The 22,755-nt window shown below is 34.6% G+C and overlaps 2 protein-coding genes and 1 non-coding gene across 3 annotated transcripts; 1 reads left to right on the plus strand and 2 right to left on the minus strand.

Annotated features, from left to right (window-relative positions):
• Positions 1 to 1,022: 1,022 nt before the first annotated feature.
• Positions 1,023 to 1,134, minus strand: trnal-caa (transfer RNA leucine (anticodon CAA)). Its single transcript has 2 exons — positions 1,097 to 1,134; positions 1,023 to 1,068 (listed from the first exon to the last, which is right to left on the minus strand). It is a non-coding gene; the product is annotated as a tRNA-Leu (tRNA).
• Positions 1,135 to 2,067: 933 nt separating this feature from the next.
• Positions 2,068 to 12,807, plus strand: dhrs12 (dehydrogenase/reductase (SDR family) member 12). Its single transcript, XM_051906319.1, has 10 exons — positions 2,068 to 2,212; positions 2,349 to 2,482; positions 2,707 to 2,789; positions 2,867 to 2,959; positions 3,212 to 3,293; positions 3,532 to 3,593; positions 9,713 to 9,817; positions 10,280 to 10,370; positions 10,469 to 10,606; positions 11,568 to 12,807. Exons 1-10 carry the CDS (start codon positions 2,157 to 2,159, stop codon positions 11,678 to 11,680), a joined length of 957 nt encoding a protein of 318 aa, XP_051762279.1. The 5' UTR covers positions 2,068 to 2,156; the 3' UTR covers positions 11,681 to 12,807.
• A 1,022-nt stretch (positions 12,808 to 13,829) lies between these two features.
• wdfy2 (WD repeat and FYVE domain containing 2) lies at positions 13,830 to 22,285 on the minus strand. Its single transcript, XM_051906318.1, has 12 exons — positions 21,901 to 22,285; positions 20,244 to 20,311; positions 19,837 to 19,910; positions 19,631 to 19,685; positions 18,539 to 18,689; positions 17,563 to 17,675; positions 16,791 to 16,917; positions 16,588 to 16,693; positions 16,349 to 16,450; positions 15,342 to 15,472; positions 14,612 to 14,720; positions 13,830 to 14,516 (listed from the first exon to the last, which is right to left on the minus strand). Exons 1-12 carry the CDS (start codon positions 22,032 to 22,034, stop codon positions 14,487 to 14,489), a joined length of 1,200 nt encoding a protein of 399 aa, XP_051762278.1. The 5' UTR covers positions 22,035 to 22,285; the 3' UTR covers positions 13,830 to 14,486.
• Between the last annotated feature and the right edge of the window lie 470 nt (positions 22,286 to 22,755).

Consider the following 22,755-nt stretch of genomic DNA (forward strand, 5'->3'; position numbering starts at 1 on the left):
AATTTAAAGAGATATGACGCTACAACCTTATTTGGCCCATTTTACCTGATAGCCCATTTTAGCTGACTTCACCCTAATGGTGGATGTTTCAACGGTAACATTTTACAATACGGTTCCATTTAGTAATTTTAGTTAACTACATTAGTTAACATAAACTAACAATGAAAATCGTTTATTAATGTTAATTTCAGCCTTTACTAATATCTTTTTTTTAATAAATAAATAAAATGAAAAGTTGGACCTGAGTTTACATTAACTACAGTTGTATTTTCATTAATTAAATACCGTAGAACAGTGTAGGCTATTGCTCATTGTAAGTTAATGGTAGTTAACTAACTAAAGTGTTACCGTTTCAAAATACATGCAATATTTACTAGTCAACGTGAAACAATATTTGATTTTTTAAGATTTCAAAAAGTGCCCTAATAAAAAAGGTTTTAAAGAATTTGAGAGTAATTATTAATTAAACTTTAAGTTGTACATTAATTTTCATGCGATTTACTCTTTTTTTCCAAGAATCCAACTGCTATGAAGTTTGTACAAATTTAACCTTGTTTGTCTTCTGCCATCTCGAGGAGCTTCAAAGCCACTGCAGTCCAATACAAGAGCATCATTATCGCCTATACTGATAAGCCTTAGTGATACTGATAATAGTTTGACCTGAATTGGAAGTGGAGGTGAATTTGAGTAATTGTAGGCTATTACTCATTATTTAAAATAGCATTTCTCTTAAAATTGATGAAAGAATTATACAGAAAGACCACTGAAAATTTGTATCACATGAAAATTGTATCACATGACAGAGCATGACAAAAAAGTGAGCAGTTTTGCTTTAGTAAAAGAGAAATGTTTGATTGAATGATAAGCAATGTTAATCTTTTTAGTAAATGTTAAATGTTTAAACCACACATTAATTTTGCATTTCCTATGTATGCTTACTTGCATTCATTTTAACTATGTAAATGAATTTAAAATACGTTTTATGGAGGAATCCGGGTTTTAATCATAATGGGAAAAAGTTCTGTCAGAAGTGGGATTCGAACCCACGCCTCCATTCGGAGACCAGAAGACCCATGTTTTTTGGGAAGGTGTGAACCTTGAGTCTGGCGCCTTAGACCACTCGGCCATCCTGACAACTGAAAGAACTCATAAAATACGCCGCTATCCATATGAATGAAAACTGTCAACTCTCGTTTTCTAAAAAGATGTAAAAGACAGAATGTTGCGCACCAGTGTACTTTTAGATATACTTAGTATACTTAAGTTGATACACTCGACTTTGCCTAAAAAACACGACGCCAGTATGTGGTGAAACCTAAATCTAATAATTTGTGTTTATCATTTATGTTTTAGAAACTATTTCAAATAAGTGTACAAAACTGACGTTTTCACTGACCAAAGAACAAGTTTATCGTTTTATGAAGAAGCAGATTCGCAAAGGAATCTGCGCATGCGCAACCGCGTATACAACCATGGTTGCCACGTCTGCATAACAAAACCAGCCCAACATCTAAGCTGTTGAAAAGGATACTTGATGTATTAGAAACATGATTGATTTGTGATATAAGATGCAGAATTTGGATTTTATTGGTTTACAGATTCAAATGTGTTTGTATTCCCCTATTGCTATCTTAATAATAATAATAATAATAATAATAAACAGCCCAATGGCCAAATAAAAATAGCCCAAAAGTCAAAACTAGCCCAATGACCCTAGCCCAAATATAAAAACTGAAAACATGCCACTACCATACCTAAAATTCATATTTTACAGTCACTGTAATGCACACAACTTCAATTTGAAAATCACTATGGTACTAATCATTGACACATTTTGTTTTCATAAAGGATCACACAGAGTTCAAAGACTCCCCAGTGTCCCTCCCTAACAAGACTCAAAATAGAACAGTTTTATCATTGGTAGAATATGAAATATTTACAAGCATTTTTAGGCAAATATAATTTATGCAATGTCGAACCCGCGGCAACAGTTTGATATTGCGTTGGAAAAACGCGGAATTGGCAACCATGCTTACAACACATTCAACATGTGATCTGTTATTAAACGCCACAGGGGCGTGGCTCTGATTACCAGCGTGCTCGTATCTCGTATGTTATGACACCGCTTTCGAGTGGAAACGAGTAGAATCGTACCGATGTCTTTCTACCGAAACACAGTTTGGCTCCTGAAGGGTCTACAGGAATATACGAAGTAAGTCATCATTAGTCTGTCTATTGTCGTCTCAGCTTGCACAACACTTTGGCAAGTCATAGACAGCCATTACCTAATTTCACCATCGATAGTTTCTGCAGTGCTCTAGTTAAAGTCTAGTTTACTCTGTTATCAGGGGCGGTTATGAAGCAGCAGAAAGGCGCTTCAGCGCGGCGGATCTAGAGGTGAGTGTGAGCGGCCGCTCGTTCATCATCACCGGAGCGAACAGCGGCATCGGTAAAGCCGCCGCCTGCGAAATCGCAAAGAGAGGTGAGAACAAAAACAGCATATAGACTACTGCCATTATATTCTACCCTTAATAACTGATCAACTGAGAAAATCTTGTGCAATCAATCACATATGTTATGACAATTGTACGGTTCAAGTTTAACAAACAAAAAGGACACCACAGTGACTCCTACTGGCAAATAATGTGTAGTGCTTCTAAAAAACAGCAATTCAAAGTTCTTTCAAACGAACTTGTTTTTCTTCAGGTGGGACAGTACATCTGGTGTGCAGAAATAAAGATCGTGCGGAGGATGCAAGAAAAGAGATCGTGGAGCAAAGTAAAAATGAGGTACATGTTATGCTTTAACATTATTTCACATGCTTCTGAAATGAATTTTGCTCTGAGTTTGTCTCATGTGCTTTCAGAATGTCCATATTCACCTAGTTGACATGTCCAACCCCAGGAAAGTGTGGGAGTTTGCCAATGGATTCTCTCGGAAACACAATCTACATGCTTTGGTAAATGTATTCAAGGTTTAGGACATATCAACATACCATAATAAGTTAAAGTAACAAGTCACAAGAGGCTGTGCACATAGTAAAATCCCTGTTATTGTGCATAGGGATATTGCAGATTTAATGTGCTAACAACAGCATATGACAACTCTTAGTCTGAACTATGCATTTTACAGTGTACAACAAAAACATGTACATTGTCATGCTGTCTCTACTTGTGATTTATTGTACTTGTAATGTGATTTATTACCATAGATCAATAATGCGGGTTGCATGGTCAATCAAAGAGAACTGACTGAGGATGGTCTGGAGAAAAACTTTGCAACAAACACACTTGGTAGGAAAGTTAATTCATGTTTTTTACTGATCTGATATTGATTATATCTTAAAATTTCTCCGATATGGACCACAAAGTATGAGCTCTTACTGAAGTTTTGTAATTTTGTCTATTTTATAATATTGAGTTACAAAGGTCAGAGGCTATCCCTTCTGGTACAGAATGTCACCTCTTGAGATCTAGAGATAAGACGAGATAAAAGTGACTATGTGGCTCGCTGATCCTGTTTGTTTTACAGGGACTTATATACTGACGACAGCACTGATTCCCACACTGAAGAAGTCAGAGAATCCCAGAGTGGTGAGTGTGAAGAAAAGCACCCGTTCTTCTGAGTCCCAATGAGTGGTGTAATAAACGCATGCTGTTTTCTATGGAAGCCCGTTTCCGCCACTAAATAAAAAAAATAAAACCGTAATTGCGACTTTTTATCTCAGAATTCTGACTTTATATCTCGCAATTGCGAGTTTATATCTCACAATTCAGACTTTTTTTTTCTCACAATTGCGAGTTATAAAGTCACAATTCTGAGATATAAACTCGCAAGTGCGTGATATAAAGTCACAATTCTGACTTTTTTTCTCACAATTGTGAGATATAAACTCACAATTGTGTGAAACTTTATTTCTCGCAGTTCTTACTTTGCTTGCGTTTCCTTTCATTGCGACTGACCATCAGGATTGCTGCTTCGTTATTATTCTACATAAAATGGAAGACATCATAAAGGATTATTTTCTATGGAAGCCCGTTTCCGCCACTAAATAAAAAAAAAAAAAAGAGTAATTGCGACTTTTTATCTCAGAATTCTGACTTTTTATCTCGCAATTGCGAGTTTATATCTCACAATTGCGAGTTATAAAGTCAGAATTCTGAGATATAAAGTCGCAATTGCGTGATATAAAGTCAGAATTCTGAGATATAAAGTCGCAATTGCGTGATATAAAGTCAGAATTCTGAGATATAAACTCGCAACTGCGTGATATAAAGTCAGAATTCTGAGATATAAACTCGCAATTGCGTGATATAAAGTCAGAATTCTGAGATATAAACTCGCAATTGCGTGATATAAAGTCAGAATTCTGAGATATAAACTCGCAATTCTGACTTTTTTTTCTCGCAATTGCGAGTTTATATCTCAGAATTCTGACTTTTTTTCTCGCAATTAACTGACAGACAGTTTCTCTGTCTGTAACAGTTCCGGACATCCAACATTTCTGGTGCATCCAACGATAGCCGTGCTGCCGTTCTGATGTCTGAAGCTGTTGGTGTAGAAAATGTGCCACTTCAGCTTCGTCTGTTTTATTGCGCCTCCGCCACAGCTGATTCTTATTATTATTACTATTGTTATTATTGTGTCAAATTCATTAGTGTATCCATTCTGTTAAAAACAACTTTTATTCACCAAATACTTCCACTGTATTTGCAGAATTGCATGATTTTACCCTTGAATGCCCCCTTTTATGGAGCCACCAGACTTGAGTTGCAAAGTTACAAAGTTGATGAAACATGATAGGTATTGGTGTTTTAGTATTAAGCCCACTAGATGGCAGTAAAAGCTGTTTTTTCTCCTTGAAACGAAACAATGATACTCATGTACAAGGTTACCGTGGAAACATGCTATATGCATATTCCTGCATAATGCATATGTCCGGAGACTAATCCTTATGTGTCTCCTCCAGGAAAATCAAAATTTCTTTATTGGTAAATCCGCGCTGAAAATAATCCTTTATGAGGTCTTCCATGTTATGTAGAATAATAACGAAGCACCAATCCTAATGGTCAGTCGCAGTGAAAGGCAACGCAAGCAAAGTAAGAAGTCAGAATTCTGACTTTATAACTCGCAATTGTGAGAAAAAAAGTCAGAATTGCGAGAAAAAAAGTCAGAATTCTGACTTTATATCACGCAATTGCGACTTTATATCTCAGAATTCTGACTTTATATCACGCAATTGCGACTTTATATCTCAGAATTCTGACTTTATATCACGCAATTGCGACTTTATATCTCAGAATTCTGACTATAACTCGCAATTGCGACTTTTTATCTCAGAATTCTGACTTTATATCACGCAATTGCGACTTTATATCTCAGAATTCTGACTTTATATCACGCAATTGCGACTTTATATCTCAGAATTCTGACTTTATATCACGCAATTGCGACTTTATATCTCAGAATTCTGACTTTATATCACGCAATTGCGAGTTTATATCTCAGAATTCTGACTTTATATCACGCAATTGCGACTTTATATCTCAGAATTCTGACTTTATATCACGCAATTGCGACTTTATATCTCAGAATTCTGACTTTATAACTCGCAATTGCGACTTTATATCTCAGAATTCTGACTTTATATCACGCAATTGCGAGTTTATATCTCAGAATTCTGACTTTATATCACGCAATTGCGACTTTATATCTCAGAATTCTGACTTTATATCACGCAATTGCGACTTTATATCTCAGAATTCTGACTATAACTCGCAATTGCGACTTTTTATCTCAGAATTCTGACTTTATATCACGCAATTGCGACTTTATATCTCAGGATTCTGACTTTATAACTCGCAATTGCGACTTTATATCTCAGAATTCTGACTTTATATCACGCAATTGCGACTTTATATCTCAGAATTCTGACTTTATATCACGCAATTGCGACTTTATATCTCAGAATTCTGACTTTATAACTCGCAATTGCGACTTTTATCTCAGAATTCTGACTTTATATCACGCAATTGCGACTTTATATATCAGAATTCTGACTTTATAACTCGCAATTGCGACTTTATATCTCAGAATTCTGACTTTATATCACGCAATTGCGACTTTATTTCTCAGAATTGTGACTTTATATCACGCACTTGCGAGTTTATATCTCAGAATTCTGACTTTATATCACGCAATTGCGACTTTATATCTCAGAATTCTGACTTTATAACTCGCAATTGCGACTTTATATCTCAGAATTCTGACTTTATATCACGCAATTGCGACTTTATATCTCAGAATTCTGACTTTATATCACGCAATTGCGAGTTTATATCTCAGAATTCTGACTTTATATCACGCAATTGCGACTTTATATCTCAGAATTCTGACTTTATAACTCGCAATTGCGACTTTTTATCTCAGAATTCTGACTTTATATCACGCAATTGCGACTTTATATCTCAGAATTCTGACTTTATAACTCGCAATTGCGACTTTATATCTCAGAATTCTGACTTTATATCACGCAATTGCGAGTTTATATCTCAGAATTCTGACTTTATATCACGCAATTGCGACTTTATATCTCAGAATTCTGACTTTATATCAGGCAATTGCGACTTTATATCTCAGAATTCTGACTATAACTCGCAATTGCGACTTTTTATCTCAGAATTCTGACTTTATATCACGCAATTGCGACTTTATATATCAGAATTCTGACTTTATAACTCGCAATTGCGACTTTATATCTCAGAATTCTGACTTTATATCACGCAATTGCGACTTTATATCTCAGAATTGTGACTTTATATCACGCACTTGCGACTTTATATCTCAGAATTCTGACTTTATATCACGCAATTGCGACTTTATATCTCAGAATTCTGACTTTATAACTCGCAATTGCGACTTTATATCTCAGAATTCTGACTTTATATCACGCAATTGCGACTTTATATCTCAGAATTCTGACTTTATATCACGCAATTGCGAGTTTATATCTCAGAATTCTGACTTTATATCACGCAATTGCGACTTTATATCTCAGAATTCTGACTTTATATCACGCAATTGCGACTTTATATCTCAGAATTCTGACTTTATAACTCGCAATTGCGACTTTTTATCTCAGAATTCTGACTTTATATCACGCAATTGCGACTTTATATCTCAGAATTCTGACTTTATAACTCGCAATTGCGACTTTATATCTCAGAATTCTGACTTTATATCACGCAATTGCGACTTTATATCTCAGAATTCTGACTTTATATCACGCAATTGCGACTTTATATCTCAGAATTCTGACTTTATATCACGCAATTGCGACTTTATATCTCAGAATTCTGACTTTATAACTTGCAATTGCGACTTTTTATCTCAGAATTCTGACTTTATATCACGCAATTGCGACTTTATATCTCAGAATTCTGACTTTATAACTCGCAATTGCGACTTTATATCTCAGAATTCTGACTTTATATCACGCAATTGCGAGTTTATATCTCAGAATTCTGACTTTATATCACGCAATTGCGACTTTATATCTCAGAATTCTGACTTTATATCAGGCAATTGCGACTTTATATCTCAGAATTCTGACTATAACTCGCAATTGCGACTTTATATCTCAGAATTCTGACTTTATATCACGCAATTGCGAGTTTATATCTCAGAATTCTGACTTTATATCACGCAATTGCGACTTTATATCTCAGAATTCTGACTTTATATCACGCAATTGCGACTTTATATCTCAGAATTCTGACTTTATAACTCGCAATTGCGACTTTTTATCTCAGAATTCTGACTTTATATCACGCAATTGCGACTTTATATCTCAGAATTCTGACTTTATAACTCGCAATTGCGACTTTATATCTCAGAATTCTGACTTTATATCACGCAATTGCGACTTTATATATCAGAATTCTGACTTTATAACTCGCAATTGCGACTTTATATCTCAGAATTCTGACTTTATATCACGCAATTGCGACTTTATATCTCAGAATTCTGACTTTATAACTCGCAATTGCGACTTTTTATCTCAGAATTCTGACTTTATATCACGCAGTTGCGACTTTATATCTCAGAATTCTGACTTTATATCACGCAATTGCGACTTTATATATCAGAATTCTGACTTTATAACTCGCAATTGCGACTTTATATCTCAGAATTCTGACTTTATATCACGCAATTGCGACTTTATATCTCAGAATTCTGACTTTATAACTCGCAATTGCGACTTTTTATCTCAGAATTCTGACTTTATATCACGCAGTTGCGACTTTATATCTCAGAATTCTGACTTTATATCACGCAATTGCGACTTTATATCTCAGAATTCTGACTTTATATCACGCAATTGCGACTTTATATCTCAGAATTCTGACTTTATATCACGCAATTGCGACTTTATATCTCAGAATTCTGACTTTATATCACGCAATTGCGACTTTATATCTCAGAATTCTGACTTTATATCACGCAATTGCGACTTTATATCTCAGAATTCTGACTTTATATCACGCAATTGCGACTTTACATCTCAGAATTCTGACTTTATAACACGCAATTGCGACTTTACATCTCAGAATTCTGACTTTATATCACGCAATTGCGACTTTACATCTCAGAATTCTGACTTTATATCACGCAATTGCGACTTTATATATCAGAATTCTGACTTTATATCACGCAATTGCGACTTTATATCTCAGAATTCTGACTTTATATCACGCAATTACGACTTTACATCTCAGAATTCTGACTTTATAACACGCAATTGCGACTTTACATCTCAGAATTCTGACTTTATATCACGCAATTGCGACTTTATATCTCAGAATTCTGACTTTATATCACGCAATTGCGACTTTACATCTCAGAATTCTGACTTTATTTCACGCAATTGCGACTTTATATATCAGAATTCTGACTTTATATCACGCAATTGCGACTTTACATCTCAGAATTCTGACTTTATATCACGCAATTGCGACTTTATATCTCAGAATTCTGACTTTATATCACGCAATTGCGACTTTATATCTCAGAATTCTGACTTTATATCACGCAATTGCGAGTTTATATCTCAGAATTCTGACTTTTATATCACGCAATTGCGAGTTTATATCTCAGAATTCTGACTTTATATCACGCAATTGCGACTTTTTATCTCAGAATTCTGACTTTATAACTCGCAATTGTGAGATATAAACTCGCAATTGCGAGATAAAAAGTCAGAATTCTGAGATAAAAAGTCGCAATTACTCTTTTTTTTTTTTAGTGGCGGAAACGGGCTTCCATAATTTTCAGCGTGGATTTACCAATAAAGAAATTTTGATTTTTACTGGAGGAGACACATAACATAAAGATTAGTCTCTGGACATTAGAGAGAGCATTATGCAGAATTCATAAGCCAGAGCCTTCTGATTGAATTTGCATGTTTCCACAGACTAACCTTGTACATATGACTTGTTGACAACTTCATGAATGTGGCAACAGAATTTAACCAAAAAAATTTTTTTTTCATTGTCATTATTATTATTGATAATTATGTGTTTATTTTTATTTTATTTATTTATTTATTTTTTAATTAGTTTAATGAAACCTTATTGTAAAGTGTTACCATTATTGTTTTGGTTTTATTTTATAATTATTATTTTTTATTAATTATATTTTTGTTTTATTACAGATCACCGTGTCATCTGGTGGGATGCTGGTTCAGAAGTTGAATGTGGAGGACCTTCAGTTTGAGAGAGACTCTTTTGATGGCACTATGGCTTATGCACAGAACAAGGTACTACTATAAATTATAAACTCAAATTTAAATCTGTTTTTTTTTTTTCTTCTTCTTCTTCAGGAAATACTTTGCTCTGCAACTTGCATTTTATATGTAATAATATATATATGTATATATATATATATATATATATATATAATTTATTTTTTTTTTTTTTTACTTTTATTATTACTTCCATAGTCCATAGACCACAAAATCATCATACTTTTGGTGGCTTACCAATCTAGTCCATCACTGTTAAAAAATAATCGTGGCACAAGACAAAATATTCCAGCAGCATCACCACTCTGCCTTTGTTATAATGACCACTATTATTGTCACTGTGTAAGCTTTTTTACATCATGCAGCCTGGATCACTGTCCTCATGTTATTGCTGAGTTTATGCTGAGTTTTTTCCTTATTGTTATGTTTTCAGTAAAAATACTAGAGTTGATTAGTGTAAACTTTGGCCTTTCTCAGAGGCAACAGGTGATCATGACAGAGCAATGGGCAGCTCAGCACAAAGAAATCCACTTCTCATCCATGCACCCCGGCTGGGCAGACACCCCAGGTGAGCAGTGTGTTTACATCAGTTGCAAGTAAATGTCTTGCTTATAAGATAAAGGTGTTGTGCAATCTCAGCCACTAAGATTTGCATTCTGTCTACAGCGGTACGGTCATCCATGCCAGATTTCTATGAGAAAATGAAGAATAAGCTCCGTACTGAAGCTCAGGGCGCTGACACAGTGGTGTGGCTGGCCATATCGGATGCTGCCAGCCGACAGCCCAGTGGCCTCTTCTTCCAAGGTCAAGCATCTTTATAAAGTGTACAGTTATTTGTCATTTAGCAGCAGTGTTGAGAGTAACGCATTACATGTAACGTGTGTTACATAATCAGATTACTTTTTTCAAGTAACTAGCAAAGTAACGCATTACTTTTATATTTACAACAAAATATCTAAGTTACTTTTTCAAATAAGTAACGCAGGTTACTTTGTTTTCAAATTTATTGACCGACACTTCTCCTGTCACCATGTTGAGAGAAATCTGGAGTGAAGTGCAGAGGCGTTGTGTGCGCTGTGTAAACATGATGGTTACTGTAATTCTAGACTAAATGTGAGCATTCATTTACTCATCTCACTTGCACAAAAACAGATTCAGTATTTCTCAAAATGAAAAAAAAAAAACCCAGTGAAATGCAAATTCAGGATATTACGCAAACCTGCAGAATTTAAATATGTTAAATAACACAAATATACTTTATATATTTCACTGTAATGTCTTTGCTGCTGACCTTTGATGATCAGTTCATCAAGGACCAATTCAACTAGACAAATAAGCAAAAATGACTTTAGATAAACAGCACATTTGTGTTTCATTTTATTTATTTATTTTATTGCTGAAGTGTTGAACTTTCTTCTCCTGCATCATTTCACTTTTGGTGTGAAAAGGGCCTTTACATTTGCCAAAAACAGAACTTTTGTTTTTTGTTATTATAAAGCAAACAAGCAAGCCAAGTCCAGGTGAGGAAAAAGTAATGCAAAAGTAACGTAACTTTACTTTACATAAGTAACTAAGTAGCGGACTAACACAACATTGTAATGCATTACTTTTAAAAGTAACTTCCCCAACACTCTTTAGCAGAAAGTGTGCGTTAGTTTGCTGTACACATCATCTTTTGAACATGTCTCTATATATAGCAGACTAAAGGTCTCTTTAACATGTAACTAAACTTTGACCTCTCTTCCACATACTGATTCATCTGCAGACAGAAAAGCGGTTTCTACGCATCTGCCGCTGGCCTTCTCCAGGTCTTCTCCAGCTGAAGAACAGAAGCTGATGAGCAAGCTTGAGGAGCTCGCTGTGAAATTCAAGTGTTAATCGGTTGAGTTAATGGCCAAATCATTCCTCACAGAGACTGTGATATTCATTCTTAATAATGGTGAGAATTGCAGAGATGTGAGAAGCTTATGATTTCTATACCACAAAGATTAACCAAAGTGAGCTAAAATGTATATTTGAAATATTTTAAACTTATGGTCCATTCTTCTGAACAAATACACTCCTAATTATTTTTTATTATACTAGTTTGAGGCAAGCAACTAATACACCCACTTCTGCTTTTGGAATGGCACTTTTGAGTTTCCTGATGTAAAATGGCGTCTATGGTTAACATTATTCAAATGTTTTTCTACATATATTGCACACAGTCATACCTCAAACATGAAAAACATAAATGTTAAAGATGTTTTTGTAAAACTTTTACAATAAGGTTCATTAGTTAACATGAACTAATAATGAACTGCACTTCTACAGCATTTATTAATCTTTGTTAATGTTAATTTCAACATTTACTAATACATTATTAAAATCTTGTTAACATTAGTTAATGCACTGTGAACTAACATGAACAAACAAAGAACAAATGTATTTTCATGAACTGACGTTAACGAAGATTAGTAAATACAGTAACAAATGTATTGCTCATGGTTAGTTAATACATTAACTAATGTTTAACTAATGAACCTTATTGTAAAGTGTTACAGATGTTTTTTTTTTTGTTTTGTTTTTTAGAAAGGTACTAAATGAGGAATACAGCTACCGCAAGGTTTTGAGTTTGCATGCTTGATGAATTGGACAACATTGCAGACATTGCATCAGCAGATTATTTGATTCATAAATCTAAAACTGCTGTTCCATAAAACCCATAAAAAATGAGTAATTTTCTAATTAGCCTTGCGGGCTGGCCTAGAAACTGACATCAAAAAAATGAACAGCTGTCTGAGAACATCATATACCACACTACCTATAACCTGTACTCATACTATTATGAAAATAGATGACTGTGGAACAAATAAAAGTGAAGATGAACAGGTGTGTTTTTCCCCTTATACACACTTACAAATGAGTTTACAATTAACTAGCTAATTATTAACTAAAAAATACTGTATTTTTATGTCAATTTGTGGCTATTGACATGATTTTTAATAAAAGATAATAACAATGAATCTCTGACTAAATCTTTTAGGGGAATCATTATTATTTATTTACATTTCTATTAAATGTAAGAGAGCTTTACATTACACATTTTCTCAACAAAACAACTGATTAAATCCAAATCATGTTTATGATGAGCTGGTAGTTGAGATTAATACACAGGATTTTAAATGATTTGTTTTTATAGAAAGTGCCATAACACAGAAAAAGAATCTGACTATCCTGTGACAAAAATTGGGGCTTTTAATTCACGATGAACAAAGACTTCACTCATATTATTATCACTTACATTACTGTTTACTGATTACATTAGAAGTTTGGGGTCAGTAAGATTTTTTTTTTTAATTAATAATTTTATTTTGCAAGAAAGAACACGTTAAAATAATCAAAAGTCTTTTGACCACAGAGTCCTGAAATCCACAAAATATTAAGCAGCACAACTGTCAGCAATGATATTTGAGCAGCAAATCAGCATATTAGAATGATTTCTGAAGGATCATCTGACACTGAAGACTGCAGTAATAATGCAGAAAATTCAACTTTGCCATCACAGGAATAAATTACTTTTTAAAATATATACAAGCAGAAAAGAAAACAAATGCAGCCTTGGAAAAACTTCCTTCAAAAACATAAAAGAAAAATCTTACTGACCCCAAACAACAACAGTATACTTAAAAATGAACCAGATTTCATTTGTCAAATTAGTCCTTTTAAAATGCTAATTGGTAATCCAACCTCCCCATTTGCAATTGCTTACACCAAAATAAAGCATCTATATTCCTGCTGTTTATCTATCCATATTCTGTAAACATTCAGCTGTAGTGTTTTACATATTGTGGCTTTACAATGATCAGTTAAAAATGCTCAAATGTCACTTCAACTCAACTTCACTGGAATCTTGCAAGTCACTCATTATGGAATCTTTGCTTGATTCAACATACAGCAGAAACTGTGCCTGAGGAAAGACGTCAAATTATCATTTAAACCACCATAATATTTTCTCAGCCATTGAAAGAATGGAATACCATGAATGTTTCTTATAGTAATGAGATGTCTATGAAACATCAGCTTTAATCAAACCAAACACAATATTATTACAATAAAGCATTACTGAACTTTACCCTGTATAAACAACAACATTTGTGATTATGTGCATGTTTAAATCTCCCATTAAATTTACTGGTGTAAAAATACCAGTAAAACTAAGTGCTTACATTTAAAGAGGCAACGGATCATGACCAAGAGTCAATTGCAAACGGTATTTTACCATGCCAAAACCACTGATTGATGTGCAGTAAAGGCACTTGAATATAGAAACAGTTCCAGCATGCTTTGATGCAATATCATGAGGATCCATTTGTGTTTGGGATAAGAGATAAGACGATGATAAAATGAGGGCGAAGATTTTTTTTTTTACAGACAACATAACAACACTGGTTTATGTCAATATAAACAACCTGAACTAAGCAGACTGGACAATATTTACAAGTTTGTTCCCATAATCCACGTGCACATGCACAAATACATACAAATGCACATGCTCAGTTTAAAACATCAGTTCAATGCCATGATATCCTTGAGTTTTTCCTCCATGAGAGGAAGCTGCCCATGGGAAGTGACCTGAACTCTGAACGTTCTCCATGGTTCTCGGTTCAGGTTCAGACTTGCTTGCAGATGATACATATGATTCTCATGATACCACAGGAGTCATGTCCCATAGCTGCATGTAAACACAGCACAGATTTTAAAATGATTTCAATCTCCACAATTTATAAAACAGTACACTCACACTCAGGTGTGAGAACAGTGACTGACCTTGATGACTTTGTCTGTCCCAGAGGTGAGCAGCCAGCCCCTGGTTGGTTCATACTGCATATGTATGATGCTGTGCTTACTGTCATGAAATGTTGCAGTGGGCGCCCGTCTGGACAAAGTCAAAAGCAAGGCAATGGTTAAAAACGAAACTCAGTTCCTTTAGGGTACAACGTTGACACACATAGTGGATATTTACAAGGAAATATAAATATATGTAAATATAGACAATAAGTGTGCAGGGTAAGACAGACAATTAAATAAGACAAATAAGGCAAAATATACATAAAGTGCAGCAGCATTGAGGTATGAGTTGTAGTGTTGAAGTATTAGATAATAAATATTTATATACGTGTATATATGTTACAGTATTGCACATAGGTATGTAACAGAAAATTAAGTCTTTTGATGAGGTAGAGTGATGTTATTGTTACATCATGGTTGGTAGGTAACTATTATTTGTGTGGAATTAAGTGATAATGGGGGTTATGGTCATAGTCTTTTGGTGGGGCGGGGGGTGGTTAGGTGCACACAGACTAGCGGTTCAGAAGTCTGACTGCTTGCGGGAAGAAACTGTTTTTGAGTCTGGATGTTCTGGCCTGGATGATTCTCAGCTTCTTCCTAGATAGGAGGGACTTGAACCAGATGTGGGAAGGGTTCAAAAAGAGAGCTTTGGGTGATTCTACCATTTGAGAGACTCAAAACAATTGAAGACAATCAAAATTTAACTTACTCCTCATCTGTAATGGAGTCGTGACAACTGTCACAAACCCGCACCTCAAACTCAAATCCCATGAGAGGAATCGTGGAACGTTTAGAGGAGCACTTTCCACAAACGGCCTGGCCACACTTCCTACAGTGATGCTGGGAAAGAGAGCAAAATCAAGCTTCTTCATATTATATTAAAGATTTGGCTGAATAAAGGACTGTAAACAATCATTTAACTTAACCAGAAAAACATAATTTGAGGTATATTTTCTGAAAAGAATTCTCCACGCATTTACAGTTCTCAGATCAATTTATTTTATGCTAAAATATTTTAAAGCTTAATTACATATTTATATTTTAAAACTTGTTTTAAGATGTACTTTTAAACTTAATTCAATACACAGTACTGTTCAAAAGTTTTGGGCCAATAAAACTAGATAAATAAAACATAAGAATGCATTAAATGAATTTAAAGTAACAGTAAAGACATTAATAATGTTACAAAAGATTAATGTTTTACATAAATGCTGAAAAAATATCACTGATTCCACCAAGATATAAAGCTGCACAACTGTTTATAACATTAATAATAAGAAGAAATGTTTCTTGAGCAGCAAATCAGCATATCAGAGTGATTTCAGAAGGATCATGTGACACTGAAAACTGGAGTAATAATGCTGAACATTCAATGTTGCCATCAGAGGAATAAATTACATTTTCAACTATATTAAAATAAAAAGGTAATTTTACATTGTATAAATATTTTTGCAATATTACTGTTTTCATTGTATTTTTGTATTAATTTATTCAAATAAATGTGGCCTTGGTCAGCATGAGACCTTCAAAAACATGAAAAAAATCTTTTAAACTAATGTATATTCTATAAAACTCTTTAGCTAATTTATCTTGTTTTAAAAATTTTCATTTAAGATTTTGCTGTAAAACAAGACAAAATATTGATTGTTATTTAAAAATTATCTTATTTTATTTTATCTTTTTACCATGTACAATCTGTGTTTTTGTGTGTAGTACCTGCCGCAGACCAATTTTCTTACTGTCCCACATCTGTTTAAAATTCCAGAAGAACGGCTGTTCACACTTCTGACACGAGTCGCTGTCAAGCCACTCAGGGGTCTGAGATAAAGAACAGATGAGGACATGCTGAAACTATGTAAACAGACATATGTAACTAACATAAATATCACACATCCTGTTGACAGAGACAATCCTTTTGTCTTAGATGATACTTTCTAGCTCCATATCTCTCTCACCTCTTGTCGTGTGACGTCCATGTTCCAGATAACTATTCCGCCATCTGAGCCACAGGAAATGAGCTGACGAGTGTGAGGAGCGTAACACAAGCCCTGCACTTTATCACTGTCGCACACACAGACACAAATATTAGGACATGACAAGTATGCTTTCTAAATTCTCATATCTTAAATACATGACAACAATTTATCCAATGTCCTACTTGTGTCCCTGCAGTTCAATGGCTGTGCCTTTACGGCCTCCAATGTCCCACATGATGATTGAATGATCAGAACTTCCAGAGAATAAAACCCTTTGCACAGGATCCCAAGACAGGGCTGTAACATTGCCTGCACATATAAACACACACAGGGTCAACGTTAAAAGATTCAATAAGATGTTCGTTTACAGTGTTCAGGGTCAGTTACAGTGCAAATAATGGAATACTTTGGATGTGTGGATGCATGCATGAAGATTAGTATATTTGTGTATCCTGTGGTTATGAGGACTTTAAGGCTTCTCAAGGAGGAAATTATGATATTTCTGTTACTCTGGCACAGTATTGTCATCCTGGCCACCAGGGGACGCCAGCCACACCAGAATGATTGGAGGTAGTCATTTAAATTACACTGAGGACTTGTTTGTTGGTTAATTTGCTTATTTGTGCTGACCAACTGATTTCCTTCCAAGCCATGTTAATTACTTATATTGTTAATAGGCAACCATTTATCAACCTATTTGTTGCTTGTTTTCATGCTACCCCTTTGCTGATCAGTTTTTTTTTAGCTTTCTGCAGTTTATGTTTGTAACTTAAAGCTTGATAAAGTATTTACTTTATTTAATTAATTTAAGTGCTCAAAATGTTGTGTGAATCTCTACACTTCAATTGACCAGCCAATGGCAAAATGTGTCTGGGCTAATGGGTAAAGATTGTGCTGACACCTGTGAAAAGTTTTATTGTGTGTCTGTTTGTAAAGTGCTGTTTGCATAAGCACCTGTGTGGCCTTTAAAGGTGGTAACAAGGCTGCAATTGTCCTGTTCCAGCTTCAGGATTGTCACTTGTCCGGAATGATCTCCAACGAAGGCATGTCTGGTCTCCACATCAAATCTTACACAATCGTTAAGAAGCACATGCTACAAAATGTTGGAACCCCTCCTGAATCTCTTCTATCTAGACCAATACAGTAGTGATGCACCAAAGTGAATTTATTATCTGAAACTGAAATTAAAAAGTTTTCATTTAGCTGAAAACTTGAAACCGAAAATAAAGTTTTGGTAATTCAAAATAGACACTGACACAGTCAAAACTAGTCATCGGAAAAGCGCTAATTAAACGCCAATGTTCGGGTCAAATTTTTGGTTGCATCACTAGATTTCAGCACATATATAAACATACTAGCCACATTCCTGTATTCCTACAGCATTTAAAAGTTCACCCTAAACATTTTTTTTTTTTTTTTTTCTTCATCATTTACTCACCCTCATGTTCCAAAACTGTATGACTTTCCATCTTCTGGGTAAACACAAAAGTATATATTTTAAAGAATGTTGTTATTTGGTTTTGGTTACCACTGATTTCCTTCAGATGGTCAAAAAATGCTAAGACATTTCTCATTTTCCACAGACGAAAGAAATACAAACCATTCTGGAACAACATGAGGGTGAGTAAATGATGACAGTATTTTCATTTTTGGGTGAACTATCCCTTTACCTAGTTATATTTTTAATATAAATTATTCATGATTGGTGTGTTCATTGTGATTTCAAGCAGAAAAACCAAGCAATAATTTAAGGAAGCTTATTTCCTATAATAAAGCAAAAGTAAATTGTTTTACGTCAGAAGACAGCACAATCTGATAATATCAGTGACAGTGACTGACTTTGCTCAGATGACATATTTTTTAAAGACTGAATAAAAACTTGGAGATTTTGTGAGAAATCTCAGATTGGAAGTGGCGTATGAATGGATACTGTAGTCCAGACACCCATGCTGTGGTCCTGTACGTGCCCAGCTGCTGTCCGCTCTCTGAGCAGTGCCACGTAAAGCTCTTGTCCTGACCTGTGCTTAGAACCCACTCCATCTCTAAGACAAACAGCACCACAGTCACGCCACCCTGATGAGCTAAAACAAACAAAATACAAAACACAATAAACAAAGCAGGAAGGGATAACTTTACCACATTCAAAAATACAAGGAATTATGCTCTCACATGAAATATTAATAAATAATACAGCAGAAAGTCAAATAATCACAAGAGATTGGATTTCAGTAACGAACTAGCAAACTAAAACCACAGCACTTATTATACTAATGTATCTATATCACTAATGCTATCATTTATCTGTGTTGAGAGCATTACATAAAGCCATGTTTTTTAAAGAAGGTTAGCTAGCTGTTTCACATTAATGTCATTCTAGGCCATAATGACACAAAGTGATTGAGAGCTGAATGTTCAGATTAAGTACTGAATAATAAAGCTGCCCTGCATATATTTTCCCTTTCTACAGAACTGACCTGACTACAATTGTGTACATGGCTATTAAAGGAACAGCCATCCATTGTTCTTTGGTTGCTGTTATATGAATGGAACCGGAATATATATCATCTGTATGTTCTAGAATTACATCCAAATAGGATTAAAGTTCTTCCACCTTCTTCTTCTATAAAAAAGCTTTTAACAGCAAGCTAATGTATGATGGTCATGGTGAAATCCCAAGATACAAAAAATAATAAAATCCCCAAAATGACCAAATGCTTTACTAATTAGGCCTTTTTGTAAATACTACGAAATATGAAACCCATGCCTGAGTTATTAAAATAGAAACTAAATCAAATATTTGAAACCCATTTTTTCCTAAAATTCTAAAACTAAATTCAGATGAACTTGTTTCAAAACCTTTCTAAGTGTATCAACAGAATAAAACAAGAGGAATAGAAATTTGACTTTTTCTGACATTTCAAATCACAGCGATAGATAGCATATGATGCTTGCACATGTTTATATGATTTATGTTAAGTCAAGAAAACAAACTTTATTGTGCGAGACTAGATTTGTGACTTACCCTGATATGTTCGTGCAGGAGTCATCTGGTTGTAGTCCTCCGATAGGACAAACTCCTGGAAAAAGAAACTCCTGTCTTAATGAAGCTTAGGAACGTATCTTAGAACCTGCTAGTGACATTTTACTACATAGAAAACAGGTGTGTGTAAGAATACTGCAGCAGTGCCACTTATGTGCTTGAAGATAATAATATTTTACATAACATACCGATACAGTGCCGTTTTCCAACCCTACAGAGATCCTCCTTGTCTCTGGGTTAAATGACATACATGAACAAGCCACTGCAATATAAGAAAGACAACAAGTATGAGTATCTTCTATCCTACTAAATCTATCGATCAGCATTCAACTATAAACACAAACCCTCTACTGACAGTCAGTGACCTCTTAGTCATAGTTTGCAATAGTTAACTAGAAAGCAAGCAAAAAATGTGACATCATTGCTGAGAAATGAAACTCCTGTCTGAATGTGAACACAAGCTGAAGTTCATGCCCATACTGGTTTCATTTCATCTTTTTACTTTGATAGTAAAATTCCTGAAGTTATGTAGTTGCATGTCCCATAATGTTTCTATGTAGCTGTTTTGGCTATCAGAAAGCTGCCTTGGACTCACCAGGCATTGTGTGATAGACACTGGGCCAGTACTGACCACTGTCTCTCTTCAGCCACACACGGATTGTCCTAAAAAATGAAAACAAGCAAATAAATTAATAGTCTTGATTATAAAATTTCATGTATTTAGCAGAAACATTCTTACTGAAATGACATGCAATTCAGTGCACAATTTAAGAATAGTTAAGAATAAATGTCGCTGGCTAAGATAAGTCCTAATCACCTTAATCGCCAGACAAGATAAGACCTCAAACTAAATTTGGTTGGCAAGTTAAAAAAAAAAAAAAAAAAAAAAACATAGCCAGGATAAGGGCTGCCAAAATCTGCCATATGTATTATGTAAAGTAATGTGAAGAACAGTAATATTTAGATTTTGCTTTGACAAATCTCTAAAACAAAATTTTTTACTTTAAAATTAGAGAAGCTGTTAAAAGTAATTTAAAACAATTATTAATATTTATAATAACAATTTTGTGGATTTTTTTCTGTGTAGAAACACCTTAAATATACATATAATGTTAGTAACTATTTAAAATCCGATCACCAAAAAAAATTCGTACAGCTTGGTTCAGATTCCATGAATTAATGACACTTTTATGAATTAATGAATTAATGACACTTTCTGTAGGCTATGTTACATTGTTATGCCAGTAGGTGGCGACAAGTGAATTTCTTTTTGTGTGTTAATTACGAGTGAGTCATTGAATCATTAATTCAAACGGTTGATTAAAATATGCCCAGTCATTTACAATCAAACTACTACTTTACTGAGAAATATTTTACTACAAATCTACTATAAGAGACTTTTATGCCTAAGCGTTTTCTTCACAATAATGCAGATCTATTACCCCCAATCACTGAACTGCTTGGCATCAAGGTATAGAAAAAACATAACAAACAGTATAAAGAAATTTTGCGTTTCAGTAAAGCCCTTATATAAATTTATTTGTGTATGGTCATTATTAATTTTTACACATTATTTTTTTTCTCTTTTCCCTCTTGAAAATAAGAGATAAGTAACACCTCGTTCACAAACAAAAATGTTTCGTTCGGCCAGTTCATTCACGGAAGAGATGTCTCGCTCCGAATCTCTTTATTCAAATTATTTCTTTTTTTCCATTTAAAGGGCTTTTTTGTTCAGTAGGTTGCCAATGAATTTATACTTCACATTTCAAATGCTTTCTGTTTGTTTCTGTCAATCTTTAAAGGCAGGAAAAGGTAGTCACGCGCTTAAAAGGGGACGTTTCAGTGAGCGATTCTCTCAAATACACCGATTCGTTCACAAACGATACACCACTCAGAAAATAACCGCAGACAAATGCTCGAGTCGCGATACTATACAGCAAATATGCGCAAACGTAGTTCGTCGATAGCAGCAGCTTAAATAAGCCGTACGTGTTTGCATATTAAGCTTCTTTATTATTATCCTCCAGATGTACTCCCTATGAGATAATAACTGCGTGTTATATTCTTTAGTCCTCCGAATATCGTTTATTCAACAAAAACAGAATAAATCGACCATATATCACATGTATTGTATATCTTATTATTATTGTGCCAGTGCTGCTTATAAGATTACCGTATACATGACCTGTTTTGAATATTCTGCAATGTAATTCTAGTATTTGTTTTGGGTTTCTAATCATACGCGTGCTGACCTGTCTTGAGATACGCTGATAACACCGTCTTCTTTGGGGATGATCACAGCCGTATTCACAACATCTTGGAAACCCTCGATCTTACTCAACAGGACGGGCTTTCGCGTCTGCGGACGGGGAATCTCTGCCGCCATGGCGCTGTAGTCTCTCCGTCACCTGAGCTCTCTCTCGGCAGCATAACACGCTGAGCGCAGGTCGATTATTAGACCTGGCTGCAGCACGGTGAAGTGTGACGATCTGGGATGCTGCAGGTCAGCTGATTACCTCTCACGGCGTTTTCTGTTTAGAGAAACACGATCTCTATGCCATGTCACCTAAATACATAAGCTTGTTCTTCTCTCACTGCCTATGTAACCAGACGATCCGACTTTGAAATGAATCACAAATGCATGCGTTTGCGATGTGCAGCGTTGACTCTGATGAATACCAAATTTGTAGAACAGGAAGTTGAACGTCATTATTTTTTTCCATTTCTTTGACATTTGTACATGAGCATTGTTTAATTGCACCAAACCTTGTACAGCGGTGCTATTTGTTCAATTGAAACAATCAGTTTCATTCTATATGTTAGTTTAGTCTTCTTTTTTTCTCGACATTTTTTAATTAATATTTGGGTCTAAAAAATAAAAACACAGAGTGGAAATTGTTCTATTTATAGTTCGGCCTTATCATGTGCAGACAGACACCACAAAACTATTGTGCATTCTCTTAACTCAAGACAAGAAAGCCAAACTAAATGGATGCATATCCCAAATAATTTTGCAGATTATGTGACCAAACATGCCTTTAATGCACATATTCTGGCTTTTTTATAACCAGAAGTGCCTCATATTGTTTAGGAAAGTAACATGATTT

This window comes from Ctenopharyngodon idella, chromosome 9 (genome assembly GCF_019924925.1).
Source record: "Ctenopharyngodon idella isolate HZGC_01 chromosome 9, HZGC01, whole genome shotgun sequence".
NCBI lineage: Eukaryota > Metazoa > Chordata > Actinopteri > Cypriniformes > Xenocyprididae > Ctenopharyngodon > Ctenopharyngodon idella.

Bases quoted from the DNA above. Each gene is read 5' to 3' on its own strand.
- dhrs12 (XM_051906319.1), top strand. From the start codon at position 2,157: ATGTCTTTCTACCGAAACACAGTTTGGCTCCTGAAGGGTCTACAGGAA. The intron at 3,294-3,531 runs GTAGGAAAGTTA...TTTGTTTTACAG, and splicing joins CTTTGCAACAAACACACTTG to GGACTTATATACTGACGACA. The intron at 10,607-11,567 runs GTCAAGCATCTT...ATTCATCTGCAG, and splicing joins CAGTGGCCTCTTCTTCCAAG to ACAGAAAAGCGGTTTCTACG.
- wdfy2 (XM_051906318.1), bottom strand. From the start codon at position 22,034: ATGGCGGCAGAGATTCCCCGTCCGCAGACGCGAAAGCCCGTCCTGTTG. The intron at 19,911-20,243 runs GTGAGTCCAAGG...CTTATATTGCAG, and splicing joins TGTCTATCACACAATGCCTG to TGGCTTGTTCATGTATGTCA. The intron at 14,517-14,611 runs GTCAGTCACTGT...GTTTACATGCAG, and splicing joins GGACAGACAAAGTCATCAAG to CTATGGGACATGACTCCTGT.